Raw genomic sequence first — 14633 nt, forward strand, 5'->3', positions numbered from 1 at the left:
AAATAGTAGAAACTTAGCGATTTATGTATGGTATCTATCCAAAGATGACATATGAATGAAACAAAGCGGGGCTCGAAATGAATATTTCAAAATGAAACAGGCGAGTGTTGCCAATAAAAAGTTGAATTGTACTTTTTTGATTGGTAAACTTTGTCAAGACATCTCACTAAGAAGTACTTTGTAAAATGTACTTTGTAAAATGTATTTTGTAAATCTAATTTCATTTTCATAGGTTACTCACATTTGCTGTTGTTGTAAAGAATACTTTCCATATTATATCTCGTATTGGTTTTGGTTAAATGTATTCTGTTAGATGTCGCAGGAAAAACAAGTTTTGCCTTCAAAAATGCAGAGTTGATTACGTCATCATATATCCTTTTGCATGCAGTGTTAAGTCTTCATGTTTTGTAAATATTTAAACAAGATTGTTTTATGATTGCGTTGTATCAGTATCAAATCTGAATCTTGGCAAATAAAATACATCTCGAGGTCTCCTCTTCCTCTCTTATCCTCTCTCTCTCTCTCTCTCTCTCTCTTTCCCTCTCTCTCCCTCTCTCTTTCTCTCTCTCTCTCTCTCTTTCCCTCTCTCTCCCTCTCTCTTTTTCACTCTCTCTCTCTCTCTGTCTGCATGTTCATTATGCCATTAGTCACGATTAATCTGCCTGTTACAATGTCATTTTCCCACTCCTCATCGCTCCTCATTCTCTTCTTTCTTTGTAAGACTTCTCTTACATTTAAATTATTGTACCTTTTCATCTCTCTCAATCTCAACGTGTATGACATAATTTCAATTCTTCATTGCGGGTAGGATTTTTCCTGTTTAAAAATAATATTGTCAAATTCCGAGTTTTTATATTATTATTTTTTGCAATATAATTACACATCGTGGGTTTAGTTGTAAACATGCGTCAACGTTTATTCATGTATTGTGTTTAAAAAATGAATAGGAGAATAAAATGTATAGTATATGATATTATGTGTATAATAATGATTAAGACAGAATTATACTTTCAATTTGTAACTGTAAATACATGTATATCGTTTCTTTACCAACTTATTAAATTCCATTTCAGTGTGTCCATGGAAATGTAACCGCAATCAAAGTTTACTACGAAATATCGCTTTTATGTATATGTTAAAAATCATAACTCTTACATTGTATGACATTTGTACTATTACCTAGTAAAGGAAAATATAGTTATAGTTGATGCTGATAATGTTATTATTCACGCAATACATTTATTGGATTTCAAAGTGATCGAATGCTATTAAAGATTGTCTGATTCTGGAACACTGAGATGTTGTGATGTTGCATTTTGTATAATATAATCTAAGGCAGGCCTACTGTTCGCGTTTTGATGTATGGCAGATGTATACGTGTCAGAGAGAAAAGGGACTGCGACAGGGATGATGTGGAAGGAAATGCAAAGATAATATGACGTAGCCCCCCCATCCCTCCCCCCCCCCCTTCACTCGTATACGCTTGAGTTCGGGTAATTATAGAAAATGAAAGAAAATGAATTCGCACATAATCCAACGAGATTTGCACTGAATGTTCAAGATTACTAATGAATTGGCAGTTTATCGTGCAATTACATGGAAATGACATACTCTACTGAGAATGGAATGCATCGCACATAACCACTTTTAGAATGTTGATTTTATAGACTGCAATATATATTTTGACACGATTATAAAAACGCAATGGTGATGATATTGTTTTTAGATAAACATGCCTATGGTCGTCGAAAAAAAAGAAGGAAAGGGATGGATGGGGGAGTGTTCGCCTCCGACAAATTCAATATTAAATGAAATAAATGAATAAATAAACAACAACAACGGAACAAAAAAATACCGAGAGAGAAAGAAAACAAAATACAAGCAATCACAAAAATGTTAAAGACAGAGATTCTACTATCAAACAAAAGTTCCTTTGGGACATTTTTGAAATCCAAGTGTTAAAGAAGTGATGAGGTAATTATATGTACATCCCTTCTGGCTACGGCAATGGTCTCGCTCTGGAGACAAACAAAAAATGGTTCGGTCATGATTCTTGGTAGTACATGTAGATGTCGTGGAGGGACGTCCATTAAAAATTTGACTTTGATAGCTGAAGAACCTCGTAATAGTCAAGTATACAAATACAATTTAGGATTATACAAATGTTTATTATCATTATTATTATCATTATCATTAGTATTATGCATTTAGAGTCACCTGAGACTGGGAGGCGAAAAGCGAATTGAATCACTGTAACCCTCGGGTCTCTCCTCCCGGAATAACTAATTGGGGGTGTGCAGGTGGACCATTACACCGGGGATTCCTTCCTAACTATACGAATAGTGCAGTGGGTTCTTAACATGCAATGGTGGTGACTCTCCTCTACACGGGGCCTCTATGTAACATCCTTTTCGAGGGAGAATAATTAAATTTAGAAGGAAATTGTTGCCCTTTTCTCTGTCACAACGGGAAGAAAACGACCATACGAACAAGACACCGATCTTCATTATCTGAAGTCGTTTATTATGATAGCTGAATAATCTCCTGATGTCAAGAATAAAAATACAAATCTAGGTTATACACATTTTTAGTTTTAGATGGAGAGTGCTGCTCTTTACTCTGTCCAAACGGGAGGTAAATGACCATAGAAACAAGCTTTGTATCTTCCTAGTAACGTTTCTAGTAGATGTCTTGGCGGGACGTCCATTAAGATTTTACTATGATATCGAAAGGAATCTCGTGATGGTCAAGTATAAAAATACAAATTTAGGTTATACACATTACTTTAATGGATGGAGAGCTTTGTCCTTTACATATCAACGATAAAAGCAAATGGCCATCGGAACAAGATTCACCACTTCTTACATGTATCTTTATAAAGTTGAGTTAATTGTGGAGGAACTGTTTGGTAGCATTTGGGAAAGTTTTGTCATATAAACCATGATGTACGTATACTCTGAGTTTATATAGAATGATCAAAACGAAACTAAATTGACTCAATCATGTTGGAAATTATATAAACCGCACACAGAAATATGTATATGGGACTGCATTTACAAGTGACATGAAATTTTGGACCACAATTTTCACCTGTTGCTTGTCACCCGTAGAATATGGAGCATTTTGCGAGTTTGGAGGTCAATCCTTTACAAGAGACGTTTCTACTCTGATGTTCTCCTAAACTGACATGCACAGAATAAGAAAGCTCACAAATCAATTTGTAGCTACTCCATATCAACCGGACATCCTTTTTAGGACATGCCAAACACAGCCCCAAATGCATTTTCAAACAAGCTTAAAGGTAAAGACCAGTATTGGAAACGCCCCAATTTCAAAAAATGAAATGGAAGCTCTCATTACCAATCATGTGAAAGAATATGTTTTGACTAATACAGGATGATACAAAATTTGCCGGGAAACCGCCTACTAATTCATATGTTTGGTAAATTTGTTTCTCTCATGGTCTGTGAGAGATATAGGGTAGTCCCATATACATATTTCTGTGTATAGTGCTTGTAACTTTACGAAGAATGGGCCACATTTCTTATCATTTTGATGATTCCAGAGCCTTGCAGATGCTAGATGCTAGATGATCAACCTTTTCTGATCGATTCCAACGTTTCTTTCACAATGCAATCGCAAGACCATAACTGGTCTTTACCTTTAATGGAACGCTTTTTAAGATATAAAAATGTATTCGGAGCCTCTACTGACAACAAAACAGTACACTTTACATCTATTTTAAAGGATTTTCACCACAGCTTGTTGACGAATTTCAGACGCCCAAGCCTTTAATACTTCAGCGGAGGGCGGTGGGGCATCGGCTTGTGACAAAGCTGAGGTGAGAAGATGCGTGAAGCGAATCATTGAGCATCAGCAGTTTTCAATGCCAGCATGCAAGATGGAACGACATCTACACTTTAAAAAGTGCGCAAAGGTCACCTTGATTACTTTAATAGAAAAGAAAAGAAAACCAAAAGATGTGTCGTCATCTACTCAATTGCCTTTTCCTATACAAATTATGTAAATTCAACCAAACAAAACACCAAATAAAACAAAACAAAACAATAAAGAAATAAAAAAAATCAGTAGTAAAAAGCATGAACAAAAATTGTATGTCACTTTTTTGTTACCATCGTCAAATTGTTAGCAACCATTACAGTTACATGTAGGCGCGATAGCTCAATCGGTAGAGCAGTGGTCTCGTAATCCGGTGACCCGGGTTCGAAACCAAGTCGATGTGCTAGTGCCCATTGGTAAGGCATTAATCCTTATTACCAGGTCCCTCGGACAGGACCTAAAGCCGTCGGCCGTCTGGTTGCTTCCTTACAAGCATTTATGATTTCTTAGCAGTCAGGTAAAATAACCACCACCACAATCATGTATATCTACAAGGTGAAGTTAATGTATAGCTATTCTGTAATTGTCATTGAACCCTTCTTTGAACTTACAATGTAGCTACATGTAATAACCATGACAAAGAATCGGGGGAAATGCGCTTCTTAGGTATATAGGATAAGTTTCGGAGATGTTTAGTATTAGCGATAACATTAAAATGTAACAATTCCATACACTTAACGACTTGGGTGAATTAAGGTCTTGCTACACAGGTAAAGGCCTTGAACTTTTGGCAAAGCCTTTTACAGGTGGGGTCGGGGTAGAGGGCTGTTGCTTTCAACTTTATGTTAAAGACATCAAAGTATAATCCTAGAAAAAACAAACGAAAATAAAAACAAAAACAAACAAAACAAGTGTTAGGCTTTTGATTATTTCATGAGTTCATCCCATTGACACCTCTTAAAACTGATAGTCGTACCATTACAAATGGACACTACACCGGAAAATGCGGGCAGGTTCTGTGTTTTATAATTAATAAGGTGATACTCTAAACTGGCCTCAAACTCAGACACCCAAGGTATTTGATGGGTAGTGTTAGTTTGGTTACCATAGAGACTGGTATCCATTGATGCTTAACACAGCAAGGATCGCATCACTCCATTGATGATGTAAAATATTCAAGGAGTAAGGATGCTAACATATCGGCCATCATTCTTTAGTGAAAAGTTTCGTAAGCTGTAACAACATGATGTTAGCAGCAAGAATTGAAATACTTGATTATTTAGCCTTGCCTAAATTGATAATACCAACAAATAATAAATTGCCTTCATCCATTTTGTTCGCATTCATGATTCTGACTTATGTACTATAATTATAAATTATTAATTTGTAAAACGCCTATGAATATATTTTTGTTATTTCCTTGTTGAAATGAAGAAGCAATATAAAAAAAGTGTTAAATATTTTTTTTTAAATTATGAAGATGTTGATACTACTGCACTACTCTTCCTACTACTACTACTACTACTACTACTACTACGACTTATAGTACACTACTACTACTACACTACTACACTACTACTACTACTACACTACTACTACTACTACTACACTATTACTACTACTACTACTACTACTACTACTACTACTACTACTACTACTACTACTACTACTAATACTAATACTACTACTACTAATACTACTACTACTACTACTACTACACTACTACTACTACTACTACTAATACTACTACTACTAATACTACTACTACTACTACTACTACACTACTACTACTATAACTAGACTTGAATTCGTCACTGAGACGAACTAGGTGATACGTATCCTAATTTACGTAATGAAGGAAAGGGAACTTTTTTGTTCACAATTGTCATTTTATAATTTGTTTTAAATATTTTGTATCACAGGTTTACCAAATTTTGAGTGCATATCCTGAATGGCTAGTTAGATACTAAACAATTAAATGTTTGACCTTTGACCCTTATTGACATATTCAAAACAATATTTTCGTGATTTAACGTTTTTTTTATTAATGAACCACATATTCTGGTCTCCAGGTTTGCAAAATTTCCAGTATGTAACATGAAGGTTATTGAGATATTCTGTCCTGTCATGTTCCACGTCTCCCAAGAACCTATGCTTTACAAGCTATGCTTTTCTATAGGTTCCTGCACACTTCACAGTTTTGTACTTTTCTTGTCTAGGTTTCCTTTTAATAACATGATAATAGTCGGCAAACATATTTGGTAATACATAATTTGATAGTCTGATTAATTTATCAATTACTATCATAATTTTTAATTTATTATGAGACAATAATGTCTTTTATGTATATTTTGTTATATGCATCGAATCGGCATGTGCAATGTGAAACCAATAAAATCAAACTCGATAACCTTGAATATTATCATCGGCGAGGAGGCAATAAGCAATCTGCTATTGTTTGATCCCCGTTGTTAGATTATTAATCATGTTAATAATGTCCTATTGAATAACGGTTCTTTTTGTCATAATTGATCCATTGCACTTAAGAGTTATCATGGTCATGTATGATTATTTTCATCTGAGGACACCTCCTCCCCACACACACACACACACACACCCACCCACACACGCACGCAAACACACACACCCACACACACACACACACACACAAAACAGTCATTAGCTATAGATATTGATTAATAAATCAATCCATTGTTTGGTAGCGAGTCCTAAGTTATACATACGTAATAGTTAGGATTGTCAGGGTTAGGTTCAGAGTTAGTATTAGGCATAGTGTAACGTTTGAATAGAACCAATGATGAATACATCACTTGGGTTGGCAAGGGAAAATAAAGATGACATGTATTGCATAAAGCTGGGGGCATCCGGTCGTGTTTCGAATCCCGGGTTCGTTTGGGTAAATTCAAGGATACTAAACCACTTCACCACAGACGTTTGTACTCTTGAGTTGCATGCGATGATTTCTCTTATATAAGTTCCCCTCTTTCCCTGTCTCTGCGTCCTCTTTCTTTGTAAGCACAGAATGCCTCCAACAAAATAATCGGTAGAAGAATCGAAATAAAATTAATAAAATCGATGAGGAATGGTTGTCCGTTATATGGAAATAACAATCGACAAGTTCGCCCATTATCTTCCAATCCTCTTGAAAAACGTTTTCAGTCTCTTCTCTCTCTCTATTTCTCTCTCTCGTTCTCTCTCGTTCTCTCTCTCTCTCTCTCTCTCTCACTCTCTCTCACTCTCTCTCTCTCCCCTCTCTCTCTCTATCTCTCATTCGCTCTCTCTCTCTCTCTCCCTCTCTCTGTCTCTCTCTCTCTCTCGCTCTCTATTACCATTTATTTCTCTCCCTGCCTATATATGACTTTACAGTTACACTCTAAATCGAAATCGTGTCAATACATTCCTCGAGAGCCTTTAAATGTTTAATAAGAGAAAATCACTGAAAGATGGAAATGGTAATCATGCTTTTGTTTGGTACTGACAGGGTAAGTTCCACTTTTCAGGGACATTTTCAAACCATGACGTCATGTCTTAAATTTCTTAAATAACACTATCCATTCTTACCCTACTCGAAATTCATTAAACTTTCATTTGATAAAATACTAAATTATTGATCCTGCGTAGATCAATCAGACACCGTGCTCCAGATTTATGGAATGCACTCCCAGACTCAATAAATTAATGAAAGCCTTAAATTCATTTAAATTTAATATGAAGAAAGCATTTCTGTCAGAGTACATTGTTTAATCTTTTCCCAGTGCTGATTAACTATTAAATACTGTTTCCAGATTTTATATAAACATCCATCACTTTATTTTATAATTCCTGTATACTAAAGGTTTTCTGAGTCAGACATTTTACATTAACATATTTTCATTTTCATTCTTATCATCATTATCATCAACATCATCACCATCATCATTTAAACACAAATCTTTTAGTCATCCACCTCGCCCCGAGAGTTCAGGTTATCAAGCAAACGCTTATGTGATAGCCCTTCTTCTTCTGCAGATTTATAAATGAATAATTCGTGATAGTGCGTTATCAGTTGCATTTGGTTTTAATGTCAACATTTCTGTTATTACTATATTGTGTACACGTTCAATATTTTGTATATGTTGTATCGTTGAAATGTAATTTGATTTGTATGTTTTGCATCAGAAAATGCATTCAATTCAATGCCTGTATTGTAATGATTGGGCTAGTTTGCAGGCAAAAACCCTTGTCGTTCGTTTTTCTTAACAGCGTCTGCACTATGAGACTATGCTGACGATATACTGCATAGTCTCTATACTTTAGCTGCTCAGGGCACAGCATGAGACTGACAGAGCTAGGCTCTACCCAAGGCTTGATACATTTTTGTGGTAAAGTGTCAAATTAGAGCCTGTGCCAGCAGACTAGGCGTGGTCGCCCCACGCTTTGAATATTTGACGCCCTTTTCTCCTGGAGACTTTAGATATACTAGCCTAGAAACCCATAAAAAGCACAAGGTGTTTACTTGTATATTGATGGCGTTCCCTTAAGACGTACTAGATGACCATGTAAATCGATAAATGAAAATAATTGAATAAAAGGGAAGTTTAATAACGATTTTTTTTTTCTCTCTCTCACTTTCTCTTTGCAGCTGTGAAAACAAACAAGTTGCATACTCAAGATAGACATAGGAAGGGAAAGGGAGAGAGGGAGGTGAGAAGGAGAGAGAGAGCATGGGAGAGAGAGAGAGAGAGAGAGAGAGAGGGAGGAGAGAAAAAAGAGAGAGAGAGAGAGAGAGAGAGAGAGAGAGAGAGAGAGAGAGAGAGAGAGAGGGGGGACTGTGAGAGAAGAGAGAAAGAGAAGAAATAAAATAAAAAGAGGAACAGAGGTATGTAGATAAATAGATAGATGGAGAGAGAGGGGAGAGGGAGGATAGAAAGAGAAGGAGGAAGTGGGGAAAAGAAGGAAAAAGAGGAGTAGAGATAGAGAGATAGATAGAGAGAAAGAGAAAGAGAGAATGTGAGAAAGAGAAAGAGAGAGAGAAGAGGGGGAAGAGAAAGATAGGGCGAGGGAGACTGTGAGAGAAGAGAGAAGGAGAAAAAGAAACGAAAACGAGAAGAAGAGGAAGATAGATGAATAGATAGATGAAGAGAGAGCGAGGGAGAGAGAGAGAGAGAGAGAGAGAGAGAGAGAGAGAGAAATAGAAAGAGAGAGAGAGAGAGAGAGAGAGAGAGAGAGAGAAAGAGAAAGAAGAGAATAAAAACTTTTGTCAAGAGGATGGGAAGAAATGGGCGAACTTGTCGATTGTAATTTCAATATAACGGACCACCTATCTTATCGATTTTTTTAAACTTCGATTTTCTTTTTTCGGAATACTGATTATTACTTAGGAGGGATTCTGTGCTTACTCGGATCGATCTAACAAGCGGTCTTTTGTTACAAAACAAATAGTCTGGTATGTGTTCAGAAGAGAGAGTTTCAATCAATCGATGAACATTAGGTCAGAAATTACGAGGACGTTCGAGAGAAAAAAATCAACCCAAAAGGCGAATTTGAATGCCATGTTTTATAATTCGTGTTCAGACCTTTAAGAAGTGATGGGCAAAGCTATGGAAATAGCTTTAGTTGTTATTTGGCAGTTCTTTGACATCGTGTTTTATTATGACGGTTTAACTTGTTTGCAATGATTGAATTAAAAAAAAAAAACTAATCACAAAATAGGTAAATTAAGAAGCATAAATAGTTAGGTAGAGCAGAAGGCATCTGTGATACTAGCAGAAGACAATTGGAAATGAAATTCAATTAAAGATATGGTCATTAATAAGATTGAAAAAAAGAAGTTATATGCTGATATTCAAAAAAAAAGTTCAGAGCAAAATACTTGAAGATATATTTATAATGAACTTCTCCAAGGAAAATTGACAATAATAAATAACAGAATAAAGGGAAAGAAAATAAAGGATGCTCTCAGAATAAGTACAAAATAAATGATGCTGTCAAATCGGCAATTGGAGAAAAAACAAAACTGTTGACTTGGAAAGAAAACATAGTGCACTTAATGAGCCTGATAAAGACATGATGCGAATATAGCAAGATTGAAATACCGCTATGAACTTTTTAAAAATAATTATAGAGTAAACATACATACAAAAGCAAATTAAGGGAGTAAAGAAAAGTGGCTTTTATAGACGAGTGGTCTTGATGGTGTAAGTTCATTTAATACAATCATGTTTAAATACGTGGTCTTTAAAGACAGGTGGTATTTCTATAAAAGTGGTCAAATAACACAGGTTTGACCGATGAAAAGTGCTGTCTGAACATGCCTACCACAGTACTGAATACTGGGATGACTTCACCTCCCATTCGAAAAAAGAGGGCGATCGATTATTGCTTTAAGATTCTTTCACGCATACGTATACATGGTGTAACTTAGGGTCATCATATTTCTGAAGTGTACTTAGAAACGCTGAAGTCATCACACACTGCGCATTAAAAGAAAAGTAGCGATATATATAAAGGAAGAGTTGATCAGTGCGTGGAGTTATTCGGTAGCCTGGTCGCCGCTGCAGCAGCTAATAGTGTCTTCTCTACATCATTAGCCATCGGGATCCTCTGTTGAAAAGGTCAGACGAGACTCATCCAATTGTTTGCGTTGGTAACTCCCGCCTGAAACATCGCTTTAGACGCGACTACATTGTTGCATGTTAACTTGCGGTTAGGAACATATTCATACCAATCACGTCAAACCACACAACATTCACTGCTTCACATCGGAGTATTGCAGCATTTTGATGCCACGTTTTGGGGGAAGAGGCAATTTTGCGACATAGCTACAGGATTAAACAAATTCTTCTGGTGTTAACCCACGCCGAATTCGACTATGAAGTACGAAGTGGTGTCGCCATGGGTCTTTCTGTTCGTCGTCATCGTCGTCCTGATCGACCAGGGTCGTGCAGATTCCAGCGTCCTAGACGAGGAGTAAGTATAATTATCCTCTTGACTCGATTTGTTATCACTTGTATTATACCAGCAACTCTGTGCAGGACACGAAAAGTAGGTCATCTTCTGCAGCTGTTATAAAACAATCTATAGACTATCATGATATTGTGATTCATTATGAAAACTTATGATAATGTCACAAATCCATATTTATATATAACACCTTCCATTTGATGTTCTTTTGCATTCCCATTGTTAGCCTAATATACAGTCAGGTCTATTAAAGTTGGACTAACGTGCATGCTACGTAATCAGTTGTCGATATGAAGGGCATGCAATTAGCCTCAGATAAAACCTACCCGTTCGCCAAGAGCATCCAATTTGATATGCATACACATTTGAATATATGCGGAACCCGGTCTACTTATTGTAAACATATAATAGCATGAGTATGACGGACGTTTATAATGGCAAAGTAAGTTCGAGTTTGAGTTTATTGGTTTCACATTTCACATGCAGAAATAATACAGATAACAAAATATACATAAAAGACATATTTACAGTAGGCTTGCGGGTGCACCATATGAGAGAGAGAGAGAGGATTGAGGAGTCATGGAAAAGGAATCTGACTCGGTGATCTTTCTTGGGGGTGCGTAGTCCTGAAAAGGACTGTTTGTTATCTTTCTTAGCTTATAGTGCTAAGGAGAACTATAGCGCTTTGAGAGGATGAGGGGCTCGACGTTTCGAATAGGTTGACTACCCGTCGCCAGGAGTGGCCATAATCGAGCCAATGGTGCACCCGCAAGCCTACTGTATATCTACATCACCATGCAAGCCGACACTTACAAGCAGCATCAAAAGACATATTGTTTCATAATTAAAAAAAATAATCTTAGCAATTGACAAATTAATCAGACTACAAAGTTACATATCATCAAATTTGTTTGACAACTATTCATTTAGAGGAAACCCAGACAAGAAAAGTACAAACTGTGAAATGTGCAGGAACCGATAGAAAAGTAGAGCTTGTAAAGAATAGGTTCCTGGGAGACTTGAAAAAATGACAGGGACATAAAACGTTTACTTTTAAAGAGACGTACATAATTAAAAGTGAGACGGCAGTAATATGACAAATAATTTGTTACGGGTTCAATAAAATAAAATACAGAAGAAAAAAACTACACTAAAACGAAGAGGAGTAACGAGCCAATAAATAGCAGAGTATGAACCTATTTCCACCACATGTTTGCACCACCTGAACGTTTATAAAAACCGAACACTAGAAGTCATGAATTATTCATTCCTTTCCTGTTAACCAAGGATATAACTTTGTAGGCTAATAATATATGATATATTAACATGTGAGGTATAAAAATATAGGCCTCTACAGACAGAGCTGAGAGCTGAAAGAGTGAGAGAGAGAGAGAGAGAGAGAGAGAGAGGGAGAGAGAGAGGGGGATGGAATGGAAGGAGGGGAGCACAATGGTAAGATTCACATTTAGCACAAGTAGAGAAGATGAGATACAAAAGACGTAAATAATTATAAAGAAGAAAAAGTGTCACACTGGGTTCTTCCATGTATGTGTATGAAATAACTTGATGCTCACGTTAAAGGTAAAGACCAGTTATGGTCATGCGATTGCATTGTGAAAGAAAAGTTGTGGGATCGATCAGAAAAGGTTGATCATCTAGCATCTAGCATCTGCAAGGTTCTGGAATCATCAAAATGATAAGAAATTTGGCCCTTTCTTTGTAAAGTTACAAGCACTATACACAGAAAGATGTATATGGGACTACCCTATATCTCTCATGGACCATGAGAGAAACAAATTTACCAAATATATGAATTAGTAGGCGGTTTCCCGGCAAATTTTTTATCATCATGTATTAGTCAAAACATATTCTTTCACATGATTGGTAATGAGAGCTTCCATTTCATTTTTTGAAATTAGGGCATTTCCAATACTGGTCTTTACCTTTAAGTGCATTTCGCATGTAAGAATACAGATTTTACAGTTGTATAACGGGATGTGTGGAATAGGGTCATTATTGACCGCCCATTGATCCGAAGTCTCTACTTAATTTAATTTACATACACTTATTATATTAGAGCAATGCTATCTTGAAAGCTCATATGCCACGAAGGCCATATGATAGACTGCTGTTTACCATATGAGCATTGTGAATTTATGAACACGAACAGACACACACATAGTCTACATACATATGTTTGGATCATACATAAGAAAGTAGGGGCATTGTGTTGTTTGATACTTCGTAGGGCCCAATCGTTGCAGCAAATATACCTGAAATATGTTACTACTACTACTACTACTACTTCTACTGATACTACTACTATTACTACCACTACTACTACTACTACTACTACTACTACTACTACTACTACTACTACTACTACCACTACTACTACTACTATTACTACTACTACAACTACTACAACTACTACCACTACTACCACTACTATTAATACTACTTCTACTACAACTACTACCACTACTATTAATACTACTTCTATTTCTACAACTGCTCCCATTAACAAGAATGATAATACTAAAAATTATAACAAATAAAAATAGGAATAATAATATTAGTAGTAATAACAACAAGAACAAGACATTTACAAATAATTATAGTATTGATAATAATAATGTTAAATAGATTGAACTCTATCGAAGAAATCACAGACAAAGATAACATGAAAACATTATGAAGGATGTAAATCACCATGGTTTAGGACGACGAGGTGATTTAAAAATGCATTACAAGTAATAAAGATAACACTAACAATATATAAATACATAAGTAGTAATGTGAAGGCATGAATAACCTTGAAGGTTGCTGTGAACCCCATTGTGTATTCGTTTAAAAAATGACCTAGTCCATCACCATGATCAGATGATAGCAGCAAGAGTTTAAAAGGACATCCAACTGTGCTGGTGTAGATGATATCATTCCTGAGACCCTTGATCTATTAACTGTTACATCCCACTTGGCTGAGGCGGATCTCGGGGAAGGATTGTTGGGGCGGGGGGGGGGGGGGGGGGGGAGTGCCCCTTAGGAGAGGGAGGAGGAAGAAAACTCGGTGACTTTTCTCCCCCCCCCCCCTTTTTTGTGCTTGCCAGATAACTCTGGAGCCAGAACCCGCCACCGAAAACGTATTGACTTTTGTTTGTTTTGTCAGGGAATTTTTGGAATTGTGCCCCCCTCCCAGATAATTCAGCTCCCCCGAATTCCATCCTCCTCATTAACCATTGCCCTTTCCCACGCATGGAGTCACTCAACATCACTGAATGTTTTCATGTGATGCGTTAATTAACGCTCCTCAAAGGCGGCGCAAACATGCTGTGGAAAAAGAAGAAAAAAGGTGACATCGGTTCCCGAGGCAAGAAAATGTTGTGCACCGTCCACATAGACGCATAATCATCTTGAAATTGCATAGTGGACGCAGTTTTTAATCAAAGCTGATGCACACAATAATTATGCTTTAAGCAATGCACGAGCAACGCGGAAGCCTTCTCAAAGGGTATAACGCTGTCAGACAAATGGCCATATAAATTAAGCGAGTTCGTAAATAGCCACTGGAGTCGTATGACGTCAACGTGTCATAAGTCACATGAACATGAACTCGCCCGTTCACTCGTACGCTCTGCGTAATGTACATAGGGCTACGTGAAAAAAATGTGCAGGCGTTCTTCCTACACTGTTTAGTGTATGTTTTACCGACGGTTCCCCGTGATTTCTGTCTTTTTATTCATCGAAAATTCCTACAACAGTTGTTGGAATGGATTGTGGAGGCTCCTTCGATAGATGATGTGGACCGTCAATCAAATTTCTCATAGAGG

The 14633-nt window shown here is 36.7% G+C and overlaps 1 protein-coding gene across 1 annotated transcript in view; it reads left to right on the forward strand.

Annotated features, from left to right (window-relative positions):
• The first annotated feature begins 10327 nt into the window (after nucleotides 1–10327).
• Nucleotides 10328–14633, forward strand: part of LOC593782 (gamma-aminobutyric acid receptor subunit beta-1) — a 32656-nt gene continuing 28350 nt past the window's right edge. The window contains exon 1 of the mRNA XM_030980872.1: nucleotides 10328–10809. Coding sequence (XP_030836732.1) covers nucleotides 10712–10809 — 98 coding nt within the window. The 5' untranslated portion in view covers nucleotides 10328–10711. The remainder of the gene's footprint in view (nucleotides 10810–14633) is intronic.

This window comes from Strongylocentrotus purpuratus, unplaced genomic scaffold (assembly GCF_000002235.5).
Source record: "Strongylocentrotus purpuratus isolate Spur 01 unplaced genomic scaffold, Spur_5.0 spur5_scaffold_11, whole genome shotgun sequence".
Classification (NCBI taxonomy): domain Eukaryota; kingdom Metazoa; phylum Echinodermata; class Echinoidea; order Camarodonta; family Strongylocentrotidae; genus Strongylocentrotus; species Strongylocentrotus purpuratus.